Below are 25,795 nucleotides of genomic sequence, written 5' to 3'. Positions count from 1 at the left end.
TCATCTCTCTTTTGTTATTATTTATAATATGTGATTTTTTTAATGACTATCTTTTGCCCTTCTTGCTTGTTAGTTATGATTAATTGTGCTTATAATGCAAGAATTTGAATCATTTATCCATTAGGTAGAAAAGCTATCTTAGGAAGTCTTTAATACCAAAACTTAGAATAATATAAAAAAGATTCATAATTGAGAAATTTTTCATACTCCAAATTTAATTAACCATAAAATTATATTTTAAAAAAATATATATATATATATATATATATATATATATGTATGTATGTATGTATATATATGTATGTATGTATGTATTTCTTGATCTCTTAAGCCCGTAAAGTGAATTATCTTCTATCTCTCAAAATAATACATCACCCTCTTTATGATTCATTCAAAAGATATATGCATGTGTAACTCATTTGATCTACTAATTCCCATACATGTGGAAATGCATCCTGTGATCCATTCTTGCCCTAGTGCGACATGTTTGAGCAATTGAAGTCTCCTACCATAAAGAGGGTTTCTTGAAGCCCAAAACATTATGGTAACTTAGTGTTAACTAGAAAGAGAGGAGTGGATGGGTTTAGAAGTTGATGATTATAACTGCTAGAGTATTCGAAGCTTGAGGGCATATTGGATTCATGAAGAAAAGAAGTCAATCCTATAAAACTTAAATTTGGGGATTTTAAAGGAGGCAAGAAAGATAGAAACCATGTCTATTATACCAAGAAATGTTTCACGAACATTTGATCAAGAGAGAAAAGAACAAGCTAAGTAGGCTTAATTTATCATATGCTTCTCAAAATAGCAAGTTGTTCATTTCATTTTTACTTTAAAGAGGAAAAATTCAAGAGGTAGGTAGTGTCAAAGGGCGGTTTGATAAATGAAGTTAAGAAAAGATGGTTCCCTTAATATTAGCAATAAAAAAAATGATGCAAAAGGCACAAAAAATGCATATATAGTTTGCTCTATTCTACCACCAATTGAGGCGAAAAAGTGGTAGCTAGCTATATCACTTGATCATAAAAAAGAAGGTGATGAGCTAGGGAGGGGCCAATAGGTCCCATATAAGGCATAGTGTTCGCTAGGTCTAGAGAAGATTGAGACAACTTTATGGAACACACTATTTGACATCAATTATAAGTTGGATGGAAAATTATATGTCCACAAGTCGATCAATGATGTGTCAAAGCAAGCACAAGTCGACGGGTCAAATAAGTACCTGAATAGACTAGATGCTTGTGAGCATGCACAAAGAAGCTAATGGATACACATAGAATGTGAGGCATAACTACTGGACCAACATGTTGAGCATGCATTTGAGACATGAAGATTGCAAGCAAGCACAGATGAGTAAGCATTGGGTGCCCCTTCGCGCCTGCCCTTGTTCACCCGCTAGAGAACATTTCTAGCCCACGCTTGCTCATAATGGCATATAATGATGTGGACTAAGCCAAAGTGAGACAAAAAGAAGGTTCCATTTCAAGACCAAGCATTGCTACAAATATTCCAGACAAACTAAACATAAAACACATGATTGAATGTGTAAGGCATGACCAACAATCTGATGAAAAATCTAAGTAACCTACTGCAAGCATCAATAATAATAATAATCTTAACAAACATATATTTTTTTTCTCTAATAAATAAAAGTAACCAAAATCAACATGTGTAGTTATAAAGTCCAAAACTCAACTAAAATCCAACAAAATAACACTAGATCAATATCAACTAAATAGTAAGAACTCTCAATCAATCACAAATACATATGTAGGTATTGAACTGCATTACCAAATAATTATATGAATTAATATAAATGGGAAAAACACTAAAATATGATCATGAACAACACAATTAAACCAATATAATAAATCTCATATATTTCATGATAACAAAGCATAACTACCAAATAAATGCTTCATAAAATTGAAACAATAAGAATAAGAAAAAGAAATTTGGTATTGTTAGGATGTTGGAGCTCTTGATGATAATCTACGCAATCAATAATGACAAAGCCAGATAAAGGTGATGGCTGAAGAAGACAAAAACAATGATATTTGCTTATAGCGAAGAGAAAACTTTTGGCTGAGCTTACGATGGTTGCCTCAGAAAGATGAAAATTACAATGCCATGAAGGGATCATAATTCTTATATTTGTTGCCACGTGAGGTGAAAAAGAAAGCAGAGGCTTTGAACTAGACTAATTAAGGGTGAGCAAGTTTGGTTCAATTAGTGTGCCTTCTTATTCGATACAACAAAAAGAACCCAAGTTTTTTTAAATTTCATATTCAACCTTTTGTCCCTTGAGAGAACTTTACAACTCAAGATAATTTAGCTCCAGAGTTTTTAATACAAAACAACAAATAGTTTCTAGCCTACTGATGATAGTTCTGTGATCAACCATGTGTTTTCACTCCTTATAACGTTGATTCCCAATTTGAAAACACCATGAGAGAAGCCTGGCATTGCCTTCAAATAAAAGTGCTGAAAATTCACTAGTTTGGTGAACCATAGCACTGTGAAGCATAAAAGGCTAATATTTTTCAGCTAAGTTTAACAGCATCCAACTTTCTTCACGGCAGAAACATCATCTGCCATGCTGACACTGATCGTATGCCCTTTCGGTAAGACTGTAGCATCAGCACTAGAAATAAGAGCCTTCCTGCTGGCAACGCGAAAGATCTGAGTTAGGACTTCAATGAATGCATTGTCCACATTCATGGACTCCAAGGCCGATGTCTCCATGAAGAAAGTGTTTTCTCTCTCAGCAAAGGCCTTGCCATCCTCTGTTGAGACCACCCTAAGATGACGCAAGTCCGCCTTGTTCCCCACAAGCATGATCACGGTGTTGTGATCGGTATAATCTCTGAGCTCCTTCAACCATCTTTCCACACCATCGAATGTGACCTTGCGGGTGACATCGTAGACAAGGAGCGCACCAACCGCACCTCTGTAGTATGCACTTGTGATGGCGCGATACCTATTTGAGAAGACAAGGGGGAAGAATTTGAAGATTATAATATAAAGATAGTATGAAAAACTGAAATCAGGATTTTTGATAGATTTCGGACACAGAAAAGAGATGATATTGCGCAGCACTGTAAAGAACTCGTAACATAGAACTTGTGAACTTGGTTGATGAATGCAGAAGTTGAATCCTATTACCTGATAAAAGCAGAATAAACTTCTTTATGAAGAGATAGTTTGTAAAAAGGATATGCTTTCCAGTGATGCCATGAGTGCGGCAAAATATGTGATATGAACAACAAAGACTCGTGGATTAAACTTAATGTTAAATACAATGCCAACCCCACACTTTTGGGCCTCTTCACAAAAGATCAAGCTTCTGAATACCCTCCACATTTTTTCAAGTACCGTTTGAGATTTTTGCCATGGTTCCCTAACTTGATTTCTGGTCTACAAAGAAATTATTTTTGCTTGCAGCATTAAATATTCCGCTAATTTATGTCAAGTTGCTTGTTTTAAACTAAATTTAGATGATAATAATTTTTTATTACCAAAATCATCACCCCTAAAAGTCAACTATTTGTCTTCTCTCCTGTCCTCTACGATTTTGGTTTTGAGTGGGTTCCCATTCTTCTCTTCCTAATTCAGCCAAATGTCTCAAGGTGACAAGGACCAAAAATAGAAACAACGACGAGAATAAAGGCGTAAGCTCCGAGGCTTTAAAGCCATAACTAGTGCTTCCTACATGAAAGGCAAATGAGGCCTTAATAGTTCTATAAGGCTGAATTAAGAGTAGAGTGCGTGAAAAGAATGTATCACTCCAAGCATAAGGTCTAGTAAGAACTCCCGCTCATCTTCTTCATTGAACCAAAGATTTGTTCATCTTTCGTAGTCTACAGACAAACAGACAAACACCAATAGTTATTATGAGAATAAATGCAGTCATTTTCATGACTTTTTTTTTCTTTTGCTATAAAGAGACTTTGTATTAATGTTGATAATTCTATAACTGTTATTCACTAATGTATGAATTTTGATGAATTTTTTGGATGACTTTCTGAAATCTCAGAACTCTTTTTTGGTCAACATCAAACTCATTCTAAATAGATGAAGTGTGGAGAAGTGAAGATTAAAGTGTTGGGATGAAAATTTGGGCTTCGATTAATTTACAATCAAAACCACACTGCGGAAAAAAGATCGCACCAATTCGAAAAATCCAGAACAAAATATCAAACAGAAATGCATAACAAGTAATCCCAGAAAACACACCAAAATTTAAAGTGGAAAAACTCGAGAACGGGAAAAAACCATAGAGCTACACTAGACCAAAAATTTCACTATGAAAAGATAAAAGTACTGAAATTTATACCACTCAGATCGTCTCTCTACATCAATGAAACTTATAGTAATTCGCTTTAAATCCTCTCTTGATCGTACAAGAGAAATTACACGCTCCGAATTCACCTCCTACTTCACCACTCCACACAAAAGCCCTTCAAGTGTTCACAACGCGCGCGAGAGAGGAGTTCTTCGTGAAACAATGACTGAAATCCCTAACTGCGTATGCAACTAACGCCTAAGTGCCACTCTCGGGAGCTACATTTCTGCTTGCTCTAGTTGAAGTCACGAATCCAGGCGCTATCGCACTCTGAAATGAGCGCCTGAGCGATGCCTTCTCTGGATCTAGACGTGGGGGCACTTGAAGTGGGTGCCTGGGCATCACCCTCTTAGAATCCAAGTTTCTGGGCGCTCCCTCATATCCTGGCGCGTGGGCGCTCCCTTAGGCCCTTAAGCGCTAGTAATGTTGCCGCCTTCCTATAGGTTGTTTGCCATAACAACGGGCTTCACATTGAATAATATCCCACTTGATGACTGATTGCATCTCAAAACATCTCCTCAAGATCTGCACCATCTTCATTGTTTGTATTGTAGTGTGGCTCACCTCTGACCTCCCTCAACTTTCTTAGACTCCAACTGAAGCTAAGAATAACTTCAATTTTTTCAATAATCACCACCTTAATCAACATATCAGCAAGATTTTAAGCTGTGTGTATCTTTTCCAAGAATAACTATCTATTTTATAGGAGAGTACAAATAAAGTGATACCTCGGCTAAATATATTGTTCTGACTTGAAAATTAGCATATTTGACTAGATGAATAGCACTCAAACTATTACTATGAAGCATTCAAATCACCAGCTCTTGACCAAGTTTTGTCATAAAACTCTGCAATCAAACTATCTCCATGTTAGCCTCAGTAATAGCAATATATTCAGCTTTCGTGAATGAAAGTGCAACAATCTTATGCAACCTGGAGACCCAATTCAACGTTGTGTTTTCCAAAGTGATGATATACCCTATTGTACTTCTTTTATCATCTATATCACCTGTCAAATTTGAATTTACCAATCAATGTAGACTAATTCCTGCACTTCCAAAGCAAAGTGCCATGTTGATTGTTCCCCTCAAATATCTAAGAATCCACTTCATTGTCTCTTAATGATGTTTGTCTGGATACCCATGTACTTGTTGATGATTCTCATTGCATATGTAATAACCAGTCTCGTATATATCATAAAATATATTAGACTCCAAACCGCTGAAACATACAGATTTCTCATATGTGCTTGCTCTGTTTCATACTTAGATGATAGTTTATTAGATATTTTGAAGTGACTATCTAAGGGAGTGCAAACTAGTTTTGCCTCACTCATGTTGAACCTCTGTATGATCTTCTTAATATACACTATTTAAGACAGCTTCGGTATACATAAACTAATGTCCCAATTGATTCTTACCCCAATGATCTTCTTGGTTGAACCTAAATTCTTCATCACAAATTCATTTGATAATTGCTCCTTCAAATTTCTGATTTTTTTCATATATGCCACTACAACCAGCATATCATCCACATAAAAAAAGAAACAAGATGTAAAAATCACCAAAACATTTTTATGAAGCAACAGAAGTCTGTCTGATACTTCGTGTACTGATTGTTTGACATGCATTTATCAAACATTTTGTACTATTGTCTCGGGGCATGTTTCAAGCCATAAAAGCTCTTCTTCAGTCTGCAGACCAAATCTTATTTTCATGGAATCTTGTAGCCATGTGTTTGCGCCATATTTAGCTCCTTTTTCAAATCTTCATGTAAAAAAACCGTCTTTACATCCATCCACTCCAGAAGTAGATCTTCATCTACTCTTAAGCTCGACACAACTCTACAGTTATATCTTCACCATAAGAGAAAATTTCAGTATTGTTCACTTTTTCCTTTTGTTGAAAACCTTTACAACAAGTATTGTCTTGTAGCACAGGCTATCATCCAACTCTTCTTTCAGTTTGTACACCCACTTATTGTATAGTGTTATTTTGTCAATTGGTAATACTGTCAAATCCTAAGTTTGATTTAACATCAGTGACTGCAATCATCATTCATGTCAAACTCCCACTCCTTTGAATCTTCAACTTGAGTGACCTCTTCATAGCATTCCAGTTCACCACTATTAGTTTATAACAAATAGTATAAAGAAGAATTCATCTTTGTCGGTCTTGAGATTTTATTGGATCTTCTGACTTTAGTAGCAGGTGATTGAGGAACTTCCTATGTTTCATCCGATTGAGCACTCTTTCTATCTCCACTCTTCTAATCACCAATATCTTCAATATCAACATCTTTGGACTCTTCAGAAATAATGGACACACAATTTTGAGTTCCACTTCTATCCTTGTACATTTTCATTTCCTTGAATGTCACATTTCTGCTCTTGATGAACTTTTGATTCTAAAATTCCCAAAATTTGTACCCAATTTTATTTGAGTCATACCTAATGAAAATACATTTGACTAATTTTGAATCAATTTTACTCCTAGACCTAGCATCAACATAAGCATATGAAGTACACACAAATACTTTTAGATGAGATAGATATAGCCCTTTGTCACTTCAGGCTTCTTCGGAGAAGCCTTCATTCAAAAGTATTGATGGGCCATGATTGATCAGATGACAATAATGTTCACTGCTTCTGCCCAAAATTACCTTATGCATGCAACCTCATACTTCTGACACGCTTCATGATGGTTTTATTCATGCATTCAATCACACCGTTCTATTATGGTGTTCTTAGAACATTTAACTCATGCATGATTACTTCAGCAACACAGAAATTCCTGAACTTCTGATCATGATGCTCGCCTACATTATCTGATCTGAGATACTTAAATCTCAAGTCTGTCTCATTTCCTACCATGACCTTCCACTTTTTAAACACTTCAAATATATCAGATTTATGTTTTAAGAAACAAACCAATACCTTTCTAGTGTGATCATCAATGAAAGTGACAAACTAATGCAAACCTTCAATGGACTGATTTGAAGTAGCACTTTGTACGTTAGTATGCACTAACTCCAACTTTTTTCACTTCACCATTGACCCACCTTTAAGGAAAAAAACTTTCTTTTGTATGTCATATACACAATCTTCACAGAGCATTAAATTCACAGTTTTCAAACTATGAAGTTTATTCTTTGAAAATAGTGACTTCATACATTTCTTACTCGTGTGATCAATTTTGCGGTGTTAAAGATCTACATCAACATTAATTCTAGCAACATCAATAGATTATATCATCTCATTGATCAGGTAAAGTGTACATTTAGTTGTGCCCGAGTCATAACTATTGACCCCTGACACCTCCACAAATCACCTATGAAAATAATCATGTACTCTGATTTTGTCAGCTGGCTCATCGAAATCAGATTTCTCTTCAGAGTTAGAATAGATCTAACTTCATTAAGCCTCCAATCCGTTCCATTTGAAAATTTGATATCAACATCACCCTTTCCTACGATAAAATAGGCATTGTTATCTCACAAATACACCTTCCCCAGATCACTATGAGTGTAATTTTTAAACACTTCTATATTGAGGCAAGTATTAAAAGAGGCATCTAAATCTGCTATCCAAGATTCAGTACTGACTAGGGATAAAACAAAAGAGTCGCCTTAGATTTTTCCTGTAGAGAAATTTGTAGAGAGATTCATTTCTTAACCTCCACCACTAGCCTTCCTTGGAGCTTCGCAATCTTTCTTGAAATGTCATTTCTTCCCGCAGTTCAAACATTCACATCTCTATTTCTTTTCATGACCTGGACTTTTCTCTTATGGGTTTGCATCTATCTGAGCCTGTATTTCTGTCCATATTTCTTCTCCCATTTTTAACATTCAATGCAGAACTTGAAGATTCACCATTTGTTATTTTTCTGGGAACTTCTTCATTTAGCACTAATGCCACAATGTCATTAAAATTCAATGTGATATTATCTGAAGAGTTACCATCATAGCTAATCCATCAAAGTTGCCTGATAACGAAGATAGAATTATTGTGTCCTAACATCATTATCAAATTTGATACCCACAGAACATAACTGACTACTCATATTATTAAATTGTTCAAGTGTTCAGCCACCGAACAAACTTCCTTTATATTCATGTTGAATAACCTCTTCATCAAAAAAGCTTTATTTGAAGCAAAAGCTTTTTAACACATCTTTGTCAGTGTCTTCATGAGATTCATCGTAGTTTTCTCATTCATTATGTTGAACACGGCAAACAAGAAAAAGGTACAGATCAAACCTATTGTTGCTCGATCCAGCACATTTCATTCATCCAGATTCATCATTTTAGGCTTCTTTGTGATTCATTGTAGTAGCAAATACAATTTTTTTTTATATAGCAAAATCTGCTGCTTGCAAATTCCAGAACACAAAGTCGATCCATTGAACTACTTCAAAAACGAAACCACAGCGCTGATACAACTTGTTAGAATGATAAACTTGGGATTTGATCGAATCACAACCAAAACCACACTAGGTGAAAAGGATGGCACTGATGGGGATGTTATTAGTGAATGTTTTAGATATCTCGGGTCTATTGCTCAAAGTGATGGCGATATAGATGGGGATGTTATAAGTAGAATTCAGGTTGGATGGTTTAAGTGGAGCAATGCATTAGGTCTATTGTATGATTGACAAGTATCGCTTAAACTTGAAGAAAAAACTTTATAAGATGGTGGTGAGAGCTGCAAAGCTTTATGGTGCAGAATGTTGGCATATAAAAGAGAAGCATGAAACTATTGGAGTGCTTAGGTGGATGAGTGGCTTTACACTTAGAGACAAAATATGAAATGAATAAATCCGTGAAAAGGTTTGTATAGCTCTAGTGGTAGACAAGAATAAAGATAGTCAACTTAGATGGTTTGGTTGCATTAAATTTCGACTAGCTAATGCTCAAGTTACGAGAGTAGATGTTTTACATTTGACTTTTGTTAAAAAAGGTAGAGGTGGACCTAAAAGGACTAGGGCTTGTTGTATAAAAAATGATCTTAATTTATTAGAACTAAATAAAAATAGGACACAATGGAGAAAAAGGATTCATATAGTGGACCCCACTTAGTAGGATAGATATTTATTGTTGTTATTGTTGTTGTTGTTTCCTCTTGAAATTTTTTGTAGAAATAATAACACCATAAAATTTTTGGGTGGGGCAAGCAAGGGAGTGCTACCGCAACACTTAGCCAACCAAAAGCAAAGTGGAATTCATGAAAATAGGACCTCATCATTAAAGATTTAGTCAACTATAAGGACCATTCTATAAAAAGAATCTTAATAATCGCGTATTTGGAGACTTCTCAATTTCACAATCAACAAATACACTTACTAACTTTTTAAAATATTCAAAAAAATGAGAACGATCAAGGAAAATCTAACTTAAATCAATTTTCCAAAGGAGGTCTAAATTTAAAAAATATAAAAAATTTTCTATAAACTACTAAAATCTAACAAAAGATCCTAGAAGAATTTAGAAGATCCCAAAAGCTCTTCCTTGGCACATCAAAAGGATATTTTAAGAAGAAAGATTCAAATTCAAAACTAACAACCTTGCATATAATGGGTCAAATGAAGGCACCAAAAGTCGTTGAAAGAGAAGAATTCAAACACATATTAAAGAAATAGTACCTCCGTCCTTTCTATAGCTATCCACACAAAGGATTTTGAATGAAAGATTTCAAACAACATTGTTAATATGAGTGAAATGAGTAAAAGATTTTTTTTTTGCATATCTAAGTAGAAGAGGTTGATCTTAAAGAAGATTAAAATAAGAAATAATAAGTATGCGCAGTCTATTTGGGACAACTTTGTATTAGCTTTGCTTTTCAAGTTGTGATTATGCTACAAGCCTTTCAACTACTTTTCAAAAATTTATGTTATCTAGAATAGTTTTTCATATTTGAGCTCATTATCTTGGGTTTTATTGGTGAAGCAAAGTTTTCTGGTATCTCAATCTAATAAATTATAAAATAACTTCAAATAGTATTTTTTTATGAGAGTTTCTCTAACTCTCACAAGTCATAAATATCAAAGCATGGCTTCTAGCAATTGCTAGCTCCAGCACTTAAGTTCGATTGCAATTGATGTCATCTAACAATCGATGCCAAGATTTATATTTGTAATTATTTGTACAAAGAAAGAACATACATGCTCATAGTTTTCAACATCATAACCTTAGTTCAGTTACTCGAGCTCTTAACAATGACGTTGTCACAGAGGAATAAAACTATGAGACAAGTTCGTTGCTAACAGAAGGGGAAAGAGGGAAGGTAAAAAAATTCATAAAGAAGGAAGGATTTCTTGATAGAGGAAGATTTAAACCATTAGAAAGGTTAACTCATCATAGAATGGATCACTGTGATAAACTCAGAATAGAGAGATCACTACCTCTAACCCATCCACTTCCAACCTCAACTCCAATGAGAATCTTGATAGCTAAACTAGTCGAGGCATCCAAAATAAAAAAAAATTCTTAAAAGGCTAGTGCTAAGGAGATCTAGAGGGTCACCCATAAATAGAGATCACAAGCCTGATAAAGAAGAGTGTCTTCATCTCTGAAACTTAATTGAGAAGCTGATCAAAGTTAAGAGGTGAACAAATTTATGCTCACCGACCCAAACACAAGGATACCAACAAAGACACCAATGAAAGAAGATAGATATGAGTCTGTACCAGCTTAGACAATCCACAAGGTCGGTGTGGTTCAAGTAAATTATGGGTTTACCAATCCCGCACTTCTCACCACTCAAGCCTTAAATGATTGCAATTGGAAGAGGTTAACTTGAGAAGCTCCTCCAAACCATCAGCCTCTACCATACCTCCAAACACATTAACAGATGATAACCTACCAAAAAATGATAACATGTACAATATTTTCATAGTTTGTACAAGACTAATAATCAACTATCAAATTGGTAACATTCAAATACACCATAAGCTCAATAAACATCATCTTCAAAGGTGTTTATAACAAGATAAATTTGGAAACTATCGACTAACGCCTACCTCAGGACCACTCTATGGACTCTCTAAAGAGTGCAAGGAGACAACCAGTGTAATCACTTTGCCTGTAACATGGGGAGAAGAAAAAAAGATAGTTTAATATCATGGCCAACTTCTTCATAGTAGACTTGCCAAATTGTTGTTGCACATGGACATCAACAATTGGAACTCGAACTACCTGAAGAACAAATATTCATTACCACACATAGATGTTTTAGTTAACACAGTGGTCGACTATTCAGTAATGAGCTTTCGCAACACATTTATTGAGCACCATCAAATCAAAATGCACGTAGCTGACTTAGAGAAGACAACTTTTATTATTGATGATAGGCTCCTTAATTATAATATAATGTCATTTGACCTTAAAAGTATGGGAGCTATTCATAAATGTTTGATTGATAAAATTTTCAAAATTCAAAATTAAAAACCTGGAGATATATATGGATGATGTACCTATAAAAGGCAAATCACATGCATAACATATACTCGATTTGGAAACATGAGGCTCAATCAACTCAATTGCACTTTTGGCATCATAACAGACAAACTTTTAGGTTTTTTGCTCACAACTGATGACATTAAAATGAAACCAAAAAGTTCAAAGTGATCCTTGAGAAGCAATCGACCAAGAAAATCAAAGAGCGGCAAAAGCTAATAAGATCAAATATCAAAGCAGGTAGGCTCATCTGCAATTCGGACAATAAGTGCTCGACATTCTTTAAAGTGCTGAGAAATGCAAAGCAACTCTCCTAGAACAAAGTGTGTGAAAAGGGTTCACTCATCTAAAGTCATTTATACATTTAACACCTCTACTTCAAAGTCTAAAACCAAGAGAATACCTTTTGTTATACCTTGGTGTGGATGAAGAAGTAGTCGGCTCAGTACTTTACAGGGAAGAAAGGTATAAACAAATTTCTATCCACTATATCAATAAAATCATAAGAGGTAGTCAATCGAACAATTAAGATCAGCTACTATTTAGCCCATACTTAAAGATCCAATGTCACTTAAGAACAAAGGTTTGTAGTATACATTGATTGAAGATTCACCACCAAGCATCTCACCCATCATAAACAAATTTATGAAAATATTTTTTCTCCATTCTACTTCATAACATATTATTCTAAATTAAGAGAAAAATCTATCACAAATCTTTTGTGCCAACACTGTTCTCTACAAAAAGAGTAGGGCCGCTAATGCATTTAAACTCATTTGAGATGAGCATAGATGAGAACAATGGCCAATTCGCTGGCACCTCTGTAGAAGCTCCCAGATCCTAGGCCTCTTTGACTTTTACTATTTTCCCATATTTTAAAAACTGAACCAAACTGACTGGTTTGACTGTGAACCGACTGGTGGTCCGATTCTGGTAGGCTTGAAAACCGGCTCCACATCGAACCGGAAAGAACCGGCAGAACCAGTAGTTGAATTAGTTAACTGGATAGAACCGGCGGCTGAACCGGTCAACCGGTTAAAGTGTAATTATTTGTCCTATGCAATATTTTTATTGAAAATCATGAAGAATGATTTAAATTTTTTAATATGATGAAGAATGTGTCTTGCTTTAATCATCCATAGCTACATTGTTTTCTTTACCTTTTGCAAAATATGCATGACTAATAGTCTATTACTTTTTTCTTTTTTACGCTTTTATATTTACTTTGTTATGTTTTCCTTTTGTTGACTTTTCATACTGAATTTAATCTAATTTTAATGTAATTTATATTATATTTAATATTTTTTTATATTTATGACATCAACCTGTTCAACCCGGTTCAACTGTATCGGGTTTTCTTTTCCTACTTTGTTGAAGAACCTTCTACTTCTTTGCACTTGTTGAAGAATTCGACGATCAAGTTTTCATTTGCAATATCAATCTTAATTCTCAAGGATTTTCAATTATTTTGAGGCAACAAAAATTCAAAAAGTATAACTCATAAGAGAGAGACAAGAGTTCCCATATTTATAAAGCTATGCAACTAAAATGAAAAAGGATTATTAATTAATTATCTAATGCATTTAATGCTCTTATTCTTCTCTCAATGTACTTATAAAATGATAAAAGAATCAAAAAATTAGTTATGTATGGTCAAATACCTGCCCACTCAATCAAAACCTAAGATCCTTCAAAGTTGACTCATACCCTAGTCTAAGTCAAATCTATTCAAATATCGGCTCCGCAGAAGCAGAGAAAGTAACCATACTACTTCTCAACCCACCACAATGCTCATCAATATACAGCTCGACCCGAACAATCTTAGATCTCATTTATTCAACGACTCACCAGTTCGCCAACTCGAAGGTGGTTGTTAGCTAAGTCAGTAGCTTGGCAACTATAAAGCTACATAACACACTATAGTATCACAATTTCTTTAGTATTTTTTATCTTTTTTCTGTGTAGCCAATTATGTAGCTTAGGCAGCATCACCCGAAATCTATAAATGAAAGCTAAGATTCGGGGGAAAAATTAATATCAGCAATCTTATGTGCAAAATTCAATTACACAATCTTTGTACTCAATTCCTCTGAGCAAGCAAATTTAAAGAGCTGCTTTCTCACCCCAGCTCTTTCTTTCTCTCAGTATCCCTTTTTCTCTCTTCAAATTATGTGCTTTTGTGAAAGTGGTGTGGATCCTATAAACACCTCAAACTGATTTCCAAGCTACCTTGGCAACAAAACATAGATCGAGCATGGATATTGTCCGGCCCACCGTAGTAATTCGACCGTGATAAATTCATCAGATTAATTCCAACAATGACAAATAAAAGGTTCTTTATTGGGTGAGTAATTGAACCTTTCCAAGTACCATAGTTAATTTATGGGATCCTAATTATTCCTATTGATAAAGAGAGAAGACATTGTCAAAAGAGCTACCACACCGATACCCTGAGACCCGGTAAAACCTAAAGCCCGTCCCATGATTATAACAAAGCAAGCAAAACCCCATTGATTCGAATCTGAATGATACCAACATACAACACCAAATGTTTGAAAATTACGGTAATGGCAAACAACAAAAGTTTGAAAAAAAAAAATAAAAACGGTTGAGATTGATCAACACCTTTCTTGTCCGGCAGTGTCCCAAATCTGAGCCTTGACAACCTTTTCGGTGACGCGGATGCTCCTGGTAGCGAACTCAACACCAATGGTGGACTTCGATTCGAGGCTGAACTCGTTTTTCGTGAACCGAAACAGTAGGTTCGACTTCCCAACCCCTGAGTCTCCGATCAACACGACTTTGAAGAGATAATCGCAGTCGTCGTCCAACATATACGCCATTAACAACCTGCAGACGACTGGTTCTCTAAAGTTCACTCATATGTCAGTTACCAAACCTTTCCTTCTATCTCTGAATATTGCGCCTTAGTTTCTTCAAAACAGAGAAGAAGAATCGCCATTGTGACTGTTGATCATCATCGTTGTCGAGCACAGAGTTAGACAATAATGGCCGATCCTCTTTTGACATTATAGAGAGAAATATGACGGAGATGCTAAACTGGAAGTTTCAGAACGTCGCGGGGGAAACCGAAAAGAGCCGCGTGAAGCTTTTGTTCCGGTGGTGTCTGTTTTTATTGAATTTTCAAAATTATGAGTAAAAAATTTTCCTTTTTCTATTCACATTTAGGTAGACTATAGAATATGATGCTCTATAAAAATTTAAGTGATAAGCCTACATATCAATATCTTATACAAATTTTATAATTATGAATAATTGATTTTTTTTCCTCAAAATGTAGAAAGTGCTTAACATTTGCCTAATTAGTACAAGATGTATCCTCAACTAGCTCTGATACTTTTACACAATGAATAAAGCACCAATTGAAACTAGGGCTGTCAAAAAAGCTCGTTGTTCGCGAATATCTCGTGTTCAGCTCGCTAAGTAGCTCGTGTTCGGCTCGTTCGTTAAGTAAACGAGTCGAACACAAACAAGTTTTTAAAGCTCAAATTATAAACGGGTTGAATACGAACAACACTTTGTTTGCTCGTGTTCGGCTCGTTTTAACTCGAAATAAAAAACTTATATAATTAGTTATATAATAATATATTACGTATATTATTTATATAATAATATATTATATATATTTATATCTAAGTTTAAATCATAATACCTTGTGTGGTAATGTGGTTAGCGTTTTATTTTGCATACAATTGGTCTAGGTTCGAATCCAATATTTTACATCTATTTTTTTTTCAATATAATTTTAATAAGCCAATTTCGAGCCAAACACGAACCGAACACGAATACGGATATTTAAATCGAGCCGAACATGAACACACTATTAACGAGCCGATTTCGAACATGAGCAGTTTCAAAAAAGTCGAACATGAGGCCCTAATTGAAACTTGTTTGTTTAAGAATTGACTTTAACATCTTCCACTTTTGGGGGAACAAATTACCATATATGTGATTCTTGTGAGTAGTGAAGTGTTCCTCATAATTCATGATAGCACGAATATATGAAACTTCATCCTAACAATTACCTGATGCATGATGCCTTTCTATGGCCCAATCATGTTTGATCTTTGTTACTTTCTAAGTAGCACCACATGGTAACATTAAGCATCCATTGATGAACATTGGTTGGTGACAGAACTACAACTTTTTGGTGTGCTTTAGCATCAATAACCAAACCATCTATTCTAAGCATTTAGATTACTCTTAATTTTACGTAAACCATGCATGTGTATGACTAAAATCTTAAGAATGAGGAGGAAGTCTGAGACCTTAATTTGTATGATCCATTTAAGTCGTCCACATGTCAAAATAACTTTGAACTCTAGTTTAATTAGTCTTCTTTCGTATGTAAATCAAATTTAGAAGTTATTAAGGTGGAGCTTTTTAGCATACTAGAACAATAAGTTTTTCAGTGTCATCTAACTATCTAGATTCATAATGCATCATCATCCTAGTGGGAGGTTCCTCACCAAGCTTTATCTTTATCATGTCGACCATATAAGCCATAGCTACTAATAGGAATGACTTGTATGCATTTACTTGAAATCCATTCTGATCGGGCACTCCCCTTAAACTTTAGATTATTCAACATTTGACCCTTACATGAATTTACCCATCATTGCCCTATCCAATCACTCCTATAATGTCATGTGCCACTTTAGTGAAGAGAAATAATCAAGCAAGGAATATCCTCAAATCATAAGACTTTCTTCTAATCCTTTATTTTGCTCTCTAGCCTAATCTCCATCCAATCATTTGAGGGCCTAATGATCACCACCTAGCAACTAATCATAATTATTCTTTATCATGGCCAACACATTGTTCTCTTCCTAAATATTATTGTAGAGCAATATCCGAACCATAAATTCCCTCTGTTTCTTCTAGAAAGAAGCTTTGATTTCTTGAGAATTATAGAGGCTTAACCTTACAACCTAAATGATTGAGAGCTTAGGATATTGGAGAACTCGCATCCTTTCTTCTTCCCCAAAAATGTGAAGATTTCTTCTCTCCGGATATACTTGTTATATTCCAACTTGCAAAACCACTTAAATTCAAGTATTGTTTTCTTGCAAGAGTCCTCTTATCTTTTACTTTTTTTCCTTTTTCGATATCATTCTTATAAGCTAGACACTTCACAATCAACTATCAAGTAAACCTATTTGGAGGCTAACCTTTCATCCTTTTTTAATCAGTTGATTAGAATTTTGGTAAAATTTTATTCATCAATTCTCTCAACAAGGGTTCTCTTATTTATATCTCATAGTGCTCCCATGAAGAATTATTTAACTTGGATGAATAGCTTGATGGAAAATGTTGGTTTCAAAAATTTTATTAATCTCTTATCATGACTTTGATATGATACGAATTAATAAGATGGAAATAAAAATAAGTAGAGTAAAAAAATCAAATATAAAGATTAAAATTATTTAACACAAATATTTTATTGTGGTTTATCTGCTACCTATGTCCATGTTTATGTCTAATGTACACACCATCACTTATAAATTCCAGCGAAATTTGCACTAAAATTTTACTAATCCTTCAAAGCTTTGCATACCAACTTTCTTTACATTTCAATCTCATATACTTTCTTTCGAATAAAAGTATTATTTCAATATGTTCTCAGCCAAACACACATCACGTCAATAGTGAGATTCAATAGAAAAATAATTCAAAAGTTTATTGTCTTACACATGGAATGACTTCTTCAATGTATAGCTATGATTTTTTTAAGGCAAGCCAAAATTTTTTTTTAATTATAATTGAAAATATAAGAGATTTTATTATGAATATTAAAGAGTTTTTGTTAATGAAATTCTTGCGGAGGCTCATATTTGTTTAATAATTTGAGTTGGAACAATAGAAGAATATTTATATCTTAATCCTAAAAATTCAATCTAAAATTTTAAAGTAGTTATCTACTATAATTTTACACTTTCCTAACCCATAAATTTAAAAATTTTTCTAAATCAAAATTCTAATTATTTTTTCTCAACTATTAAATTATGTAACATAATTAATCACTAAAATAGGCATTGATAAATACCTATTAAATACATATAGAGATTTTTAAAGCATAGCAAAGGTCTGTTAATATTATTTTTTTAGATTTCAAACTCTTTGTATCTTAGTAGAGTAACACCAGACTATGTGGTGGCTTTTTGCTTTGGCATGATTAAGTCACAAATTACATATATAATCAAAAATAAAGAAGGAGAATACTCTCTTCTTTCATGTCAGTCGGGATGATCCCAAAAAATTGAAGATGTTGCAAGATAAGTCTCCCATCAGAGAGGAGTTGCTTAGCTAAGTTGATTTATGGCGTTGTTGGAGAAGGTTTGGCTTTGTCTCCATACTAAATGACGCCATGTTATCTCCGAGTGACAAATTTGCGCCTGAATATTTTATATATGTCTTCATTTTTTTTCCTCCCGTTTTTGCAAGATTTGACGTCTTAGCTTGATGGGATCATGAGAGGCAATCACTTAGTCGAGCCGCTGGTCAACAAATACATTTGCCAAGATGTCAAAGGAGGTTAAAAATTTTTAATATGTAAAGTTGTCATATTCTTCATTATCTTATTCTTTTTTCAGTCTGTAGGATAATTAAGCAAATTTGAGAACTAAATGTATACTAATACAAATTTTCTTATGGGTCGAAGCATTTATTAACAGGTCTTGCGGGCATTGAAGCCCATTTTTTCTATAATGTGTATACTAGTTGTCACGTACTAGTTGCCAAGTTAGGCTTGTTAAGGTGAGTCACCAGACTCACTTGCTGAAGTGCCACTTATCATCTTGATTAATATTCAATCCTTGTAATTCGGAAGAGGTGGAAGAGAACATCTAGAATCATTATAACTAGAGCCTCTCCCGTCTTCTTGGGGAGCTCTCTTTCATCAACCTATATTTCCTCTCTCTTTCTATTGCGCCTCCCTTATGATTCTTTCGAGGGATAAAGAGGGAGAACTTCTGAAGCATACACCCATCCCCTTCCAAACCACTCTTTCTTCATGTCTCTTCTGGTTTGTATAAGCTCACAAATTGTACAAATTCCCAGCTGTCCTAAAAAGATTCAATAATATATACCTTATCTCATAAACATAACCCTAAGCTTAGAAAGCAATCCTTAGTTAGCTGTCAATTTTGTCACCTTATTCATTTGAAAGATGCATAAATTTGATCATTTATACTCATGTATCAACACAAGCTACGCTATATTGTTCAATTGCCAAACTTATACTAGTGCACAATGGCATCAGTAATTTTGGCACAATACATATAGCTTAATAGGCTGAACACATAAATTTTTTTTGCAAAATGTTGTAAGGATATTTTTGATATGAAGTGCATGTGGCTAAGCTTATAATCTATTGAATTTATTTTGAAATTAATATTACATGTAAGAAATTTTTGTTACGCTAATCACAAAATAAATATATTAAGCTAATTCTAATATAACTCAGATTATCAAATCCTGACATATCTTTATGCCCAAAATTCTCCATAAAATCAAAGTCCTTCTCACCCAACCAAGAATTATTAAATCCTTTTGTATGAAAAAAAAAGAGGTTTTTTACATAATAATTACAAAAAGAAATTAAAATATAACTAATTGACCAACTAAACTTAAAATTTTACATTTCAATAAAAAAATAATCATAAAAAACTCTGAACATAATAGATAGACCGTTTCAAAAGAAATAAAATTTTGAGTGATTTAAATGTAAAATTTCAAGTTTAGATGACCAAAACATTGAATTTAAAATTTTGTACATTTGATATGCCAAACCCCCAAAAAAGAAGGGAAATTTACATGCACACCATCAATTATGATGCGTTTACATGTCTCACACAAAAGCTCTCATTTTTACAAACTCATCTCTCAGTTCATACTTTTATACACCATACAATAGATAAATCTAAGATGCTTCAGTTATAAAAAACTAAGCTTTGATGTGAGAATAAACACAAAAGAATTGGAGAAAATTTTGCGTACGGAAGAAGTACGCAGCGTTGCGTATGTCAGGAGGTTATAGAGAGGGTATTGGGGAGGTTATATCTTGGTATTAAGGGATTATATCTGTGTTATATCTCCTGTATCAAGGGATTATATCTGTGTTATATCTCCTATAACCTCCATATAACATGTCTGTAACATACATATATATGAAAACAGAAGTGCAAAACTTATTTGTAGGTTGCAGGTAGGTTATAGGAAGTTACAATGGGTATAACACGGATATAACCCCCAATACCCTCTGTATAACCTCTCCTAATGTATGCATTGTTGCGTATGGGTGGGTACGTATGTAAATTTCCATTTCCCAACGCATAAACTGCTAAAATCCATCAGCAATCCTGCCGAACATTAAAAGCCACCGCTCTGGCCCAGAACCGTAGCTGCTCCTTCATCTCCTCCCCCGACCAAAACCCTAACCCTAAAACCATCGGCGGAGCCGGCCTCCGCGTCAACCAAGCCGCCGGTAGATAAGAACTCTTCATCCCCCCATCTTCTTCCTCCTCCTCCTTTCTCCCTCGAATGCATCGAAACAGTCCTTCCCTTTCATCGAACACGAAGCCGAGGTCTCTGAAGCCCTGCAACTCCATCGTCTCCAGATCTCCGAGGCTCCTCCATTTCTTATATTGAAGGGTCTTTCTGTTTCTAGCTTCCCAGCACAGGATGAGGTGCGGATTCGCGCAGCGCCGGGCTGGAGCTTCGGTTCTGGCTGCTCTCTGCTTTTCACTGATGCACTGTTCATTGTTCCAGTTAATATTTATTCATAAAATCAATATTAATTTTTTATTTGTTTATTTTTTTTGTTAATATAAAAATATTAATTATGTTGATGCCTCTTTAGGCTGGTATTAGAGATGTAAGTGAGTTAATTTAAGAGTCGGGAGGGCAAACTGTCCCTCTAGACCCAATCCGAGGAGAAAATATTATATTCGGACTTTGAATGTCCGGACAACGGCCCAAATGCAGCGAGAAGGACGGAGATCTGATTCCTCCCCTCCTCCGCTGCGTCCGGGCCGTTGTTCGTACATCCGGTCCGGATGTAATATTTTTTCCAATGAGCTAGGATAAGGAGTAGCAAAACTAATATTTAAGAAGAGCAAAACACCAAATTGTATTCCCATAGAAGCAAAATTTTGAAAATTAAGGAAGGGAATTGCCCCTTGGATCTTACCTAGGTTTGCCTTTGGTCAAGCCAACTCTTGAACCGGCTCGGGCTCAACTCGATAAGTGGCGGGTGAACCAAAGTAATGAGCTAACAAGTCAAGCTCAAGTCAACCCTGACTAAACTCGTTAGCTTGTGAGTCGGCTCTTTTAAAAAATAACTAATAAAATACTATATTTATAATATATTAAAATTTTAAAAAATTTCTCTAAATTAGTAAAAATATTTAAAAAATGATATTTTACATTTTATATTATATCAAGTGATTTCTTATTAATTATTCCTTAATTACTCATATATTTATCATTTAATTATAATATTAGTTTAAATTTAAAATTTTTTCTTTCTTTCATCTAAATAAAGCAGGCGAGAATGACTCATTGGAATTTATTTAATGGGTTCAAACTCATAGACCTAAACTCGAGCTCGAGTTCCAACTCGTATAAATTAATCAATAATTCAAGTCGAGAATGACTCAAGCCCAAATCGACCCATTTACACATATTCTGCTCACGACCAGACATTACAGAAATAATCATCTGTGCATTAAATAGGAAAGTTTACATTTTAAAATATTTATAACTAAATTTATCAAAAAATAAAAAAGTATCCATAAATTTTATTTATCTCACAAATAATAAAAATTAAAAAAAATTCATCCTATTCAAATTATTCAAATCCTATTTCTTTCCATTAAATATGATTTTTTAGATTCATCTAAATAAATTATTGAAAGATCAACGATTATTCACGGAACAGCGCACTTTAAGTTACGCCTGCGGCTCAGCGAAGCCAAGAATCATTAGTGGAGATTACATTCTTAATTTTGAATGATTGTGATCTTAATTAATTATTCTTCTGAAAATGATTGATGGTGTTGATGCGCTGTAATGAATTAAATTATTAGTAATCATGCAAGAACGCACATGCTACTTCGTTAGGAAAATAATATTCATTTAGAATTTTATTTTTAATTTTAGCTTATAAATTACGATGTTATTTAGTAATATATATAATATATATATAATTTTTTATGTTGAATTCGTGTGATATGATTACGTTATTTCATTGTATTACACACCATATTTTCTTTTTTATTTATCATGATTTTATGTTTGTAGAAGGTTCTTAGTAATATTTTGTAATTGCAAGTGTCAGTCGTTCATAACGAAGTAAAAAACACTGTAATGGAGGAGACCAATATAACCACACCAAATATGGGCTTGACTACACCAGGATTGGCGTAACAACACCGAATCTAAGTGTGACTACGCCAGGTATGGCATAGCCACGCAAACCACTGGAGTGGTCACACCACTGGATCACCAAGCACTGATTTGGGAAATTGTTTTTGTTGAATTCGGCCAATGTTATAAAAGAGAAGTTATTGCATATGCTAATGGAGTTTTTGGCTGATTTTGGAGACTCTACACGGTAGCTTTGAGGGTTGGAAAGAAAACCTTAGGATTCACTTCTTCTTTTGGGAAGGAGGGAACTTCTAGGGTATCTTTTTTCAAAGTTTATGTTGAGATTTCTGTGAGAATGGAGAAGACAGGATGAGGGCAATTGTATGAGAGGAGATTTGTGAGAGTTTATGTTGAGTATAGAGGAACGAGTTACATTGCTAAGGACTGATTTACTTTGAGTGAATTTTTTGAATCTCTTGCACAACAATCTTTATTATTATGCCTGCAATAAAATTTTTTCATGTTTTCTTTTCACATGTATTGTGATTGACTTTGTTTCATGCTCCTGTGATGTAAATCATGCGTTTTGCTCATATTATTCTATGGTTTTGCTCCCTCGAAGGTGTTATATGCACAAATTTCATATGTCGATGAGTTAAATATTTAGACTTAATTTACTTCGATTTGGACATGATAAAATGTTGAAATCTTTTGTGAGATAGAATTTCTACTCGTCTCCTAGAAGAATGAATGACATAAGCATATTATCATTAGGATTTTGTAACTTAGATAGGAGATCTGAATAATCTTGAGAAACATTACAGGGTTAAGTGCCCCTTGACTCTATAATGTCTTTTACTCTTCTTATGACCTAGGCATAGACTAGGGAGAAACTTTTATCTTCGGTTGTCAGCAATAACATGGTTCCATAGGAAAGAAACTTCAAGAAATTGTTAAACCCGTGTCATAGAAGTATAAGCTTTACATATCTAAACAAAAATGTAGTTTGCTTTCTTCTTTTTGTTTCAGGACTCTACAATTTTCTACCTGCAATTACATGTTCAAACTAAACTTAACGGTTTAGTAAACTAGAACTTCCCCTGTTAGAAATATTTTAATACTTTTCTCGTGAGATTGATACTTAAATTTGTTTTCATATATTAATTGATCAACACGTATATTTAAGCGATTAACCTACTTGCTTTGCAACAATTTCGGGCATCACTGCCTTCAGTAGACTTTCTTATACGTATTAGTTGGATCAAATATCTCTTAGTCTCATTTCTGACCAAACTGTTTGGATTCGGTCTCCATCGCGACTTAGGCATATTTTGGCCTCACTTGCTATGTCTCAGACAGATGCATGTGATCAGATAAGTGAGCCTCCTAATCTTCTACCGGTGGGCTCTCATTTGCGCACTATCTTCTTTCTAGACTGTTATATCTCAACGAGATCAACACTAGCACATTACCGATGTACAATACATATATCTAACACAATGTTTGATATACACATTTATAATATTTTGATCTCATAAACATTTATATTTCACCTTAACACTTGATAATGGTGTTATTTTTAATATGATATTAAGAATTTGAGAGTTACACATATAAAAGTAAAATTTTAGCTATTAGAAACTTAAATATTCAAGAATTATGTGATAGGCTTGCATATGCCCCTAAAATTTACAATATTCTAATACAAAATGCATTAAGTGAGAAAAATACTTATTCAAAATAAAATATCATTATAACGAGAAAAAAAATGCTTATTAGTTCTTAATAAAAGTACACATACTCAAAATACTAATTTACTTTTATTTCAAAAGTAAAATGAAAATATAGCTAAAAATATTTTTCAGTTAAAGCAACCATTTTTTCCGAGCAAAATGAACACTCAAATTTTATACTCTGAAAATTTTTTACTTTATTTCTACAATCCAACTAACATGCTACCCATTGAATACAACTAAAACAATTATACTATGAGTTAATATTTTTGTCTTATCTAAATAATCATATATATATATATATATATATATATATATATAAAAGATGTTAGACTATAGTTCTTATTTGTGATGTGCTACTATCATATATATATATATATATATATATAAAAGATGGTTGACGGGTGGAATGCCAACCACCCCCGGCTCGCAACCCGTCAGGTTGGGTTGGACCTATGCACCTAATCACTCAAGTATCACCCCCATATAGCATCAGTAGCTTGGGGGATTCGAGCCTCAGTCTAGTGGGGATTTATGGTCTGTTTGGGGCAGCTGCAGTTTATTGAATAATCTGCTGATAAGCTGATTAAAAATAATTTGTTGATAAGATAGTTGCGGTGGCTATTACAAATTTATAATTTTTTGGAAAATTTACACTGCTGCCAGAAACTTGCCACCACACCTAGATAGGTGCGGTGTGAAAACGCTATTTTCAGCGTTTTGAAAACGCATAAGCTGCCAAAACATAATTTACCCAAACAGGTCAGGTGTGTTTTTAAAATGTCACCGCACCAAATAAGCTGCATCAAACAGACTCTTACACCGCCAAAACGGATGTTCAACCAACTGAGAAAATTCGCCGAATCAAATCTTTTTTTTTCCATTTTTCTATGTCTATAAAATATTAAAAAAATTGCCATTTCAAGAGGCTCATTCTATTTTCTATCATGAAATAAAGATTTTTTGAAAAGAATGCAAAAAATTGCAAATAATAAAAAGAAGTCTTTAGCAGAGCAAATACCTTCGGAGCAGAATAAGAAAATACAGACTGCGGAACAGTAGCTTCTAAGGAGCAGCAAGAGCATCTCAGCTTTCGACCATTGCCGGAGCTATAGTTCGCCGGCGCCGAACCTTCTTGTCCGGTCGGCAGCACTGACGGAGTTCTTACCAATTGGCGAGCCGAAGAAGAAGTCGTCTTCTCAATCAACACCGACGGCAATTTCAGAGCGTTGCAGAAGAACCATTGCTCGTCGAAGAGATACAGAAAGCTGAAAATCCCACTTTTGTTCTGCTCTGCTATTTCTCCGGTTGGTTTTTGAGGAGTCATTGAAGTTCTTCTCGGGATCTGGTGGGAGAGAGGAAGATAATGGAGACAACGGAGTAGTATTGGCTTTAGTTGGCAATGTAAGAATATGCAAGGAGGAATTTATATAAATAGCATTTAAGTTTTAGAAATTATATATTTACAACTTATATTTTATTATTTATGTGATGTAACAGTTTGATAAATAGCTTCATGAAACTTTGACTACCACTAATATGTTGCCGCGTAGAGGTTATTGAGGGGTTATTAACGTGAAATCACGGGAGTTGATACAAGGAGGTTTTTGAAATGAAACGTGAAGGTTATTGGAGTGAAACCACGAAGAATATTGAGGCGGAATTGCAACGTTATTTGAGTTAATGCCCCAATAGCCTCTCAATAACCCTTCTAAATAACCTTCGCGGTCTCACTCTAATAACCTACTCGGTTCCACTTTAATTTTTTTTAGGTGGACTCGATATAATGCACATTATGGCATATTTCTGGAGTCCACATGTAGAGCTGACTTAATGATTATTCGTTCGTCGGAATCCGAAGTGAAAATTGTTGCAG

At 34.3% G+C, this 25,795-nt stretch overlaps 2 protein-coding genes across 2 annotated transcripts; both read right to left on the bottom strand.

Annotated features, from left to right (window-relative positions):
- Positions 1 to 2,313: 2,313 nt before the first annotated feature.
- LOC110038478 (ras-related protein RABA1f-like) lies at positions 2,314 to 14,920 on the bottom strand. The gene is made up of 2 exons (XM_020743332.1): positions 14,423 to 14,920; positions 2,314 to 2,980 (listed from the first exon to the last, which is right to left on the bottom strand). The coding sequence occupies exons 1-2, from the start codon at positions 14,638 to 14,640 to the stop codon at positions 2,554 to 2,556; spliced, it is 645 nt and encodes a 214-aa protein (XP_020598991.1). The 5' UTR covers positions 14,641 to 14,920; the 3' UTR covers positions 2,314 to 2,553.
- Positions 14,921 to 19,608: 4,688 nt separating this feature from the next.
- On the bottom strand, positions 19,609 to 25,314 carry LOC110038477. Its single transcript, XM_020743331.1, has 2 exons — positions 24,941 to 25,314; positions 19,609 to 20,571 (listed from the first exon to the last, which is right to left on the bottom strand). The coding sequence occupies exons 1-2, from the start codon at positions 25,244 to 25,246 to the stop codon at positions 20,170 to 20,172; spliced, it is 708 nt and encodes a 235-aa protein (XP_020598990.1). The 5' UTR covers positions 25,247 to 25,314; the 3' UTR covers positions 19,609 to 20,169.
- Positions 25,315 to 25,795: the final 481 nt, after the last annotated feature.

Source organism: Phalaenopsis equestris, unplaced genomic scaffold (assembly GCF_001263595.1).
Source record: "Phalaenopsis equestris unplaced genomic scaffold, ASM126359v1 Scaffold232953, whole genome shotgun sequence".
Classification (NCBI taxonomy): domain Eukaryota; kingdom Viridiplantae; phylum Streptophyta; class Magnoliopsida; order Asparagales; family Orchidaceae; genus Phalaenopsis; species Phalaenopsis equestris.
Note: the sequence above shows the minus strand (reverse complement) of the source record. Positions and strands in the feature narration are given on the sequence as shown.

Coding starts and splice junctions, on each gene's coding strand:
- LOC110038478 (XM_020743332.1), bottom strand. CDS start 14,640: ATGGCGTATATGTTGGACGACGACTGCGATTATCTCTTCAAAGTCGTG. Junction 2,981..14,422: donor GACACTGCCGGACAAGAAAG/GTGTTGATCAAT, acceptor CTTCTCAAATAG/GTATCGCGCCATCACAAGTG.
- LOC110038477 (XM_020743331.1), bottom strand. CDS start 25,246: ATGACTCCTCAAAAACCAACCGGAGAAATAGCAGAGCAGAACAAAAGT. Junction 20,572..24,940: donor TTTCTTATTCTGCTCCGAAG/GTATTTGCTCTG, acceptor AACAATGAACAG/TGCATCAGTGAAAAGCAGAG.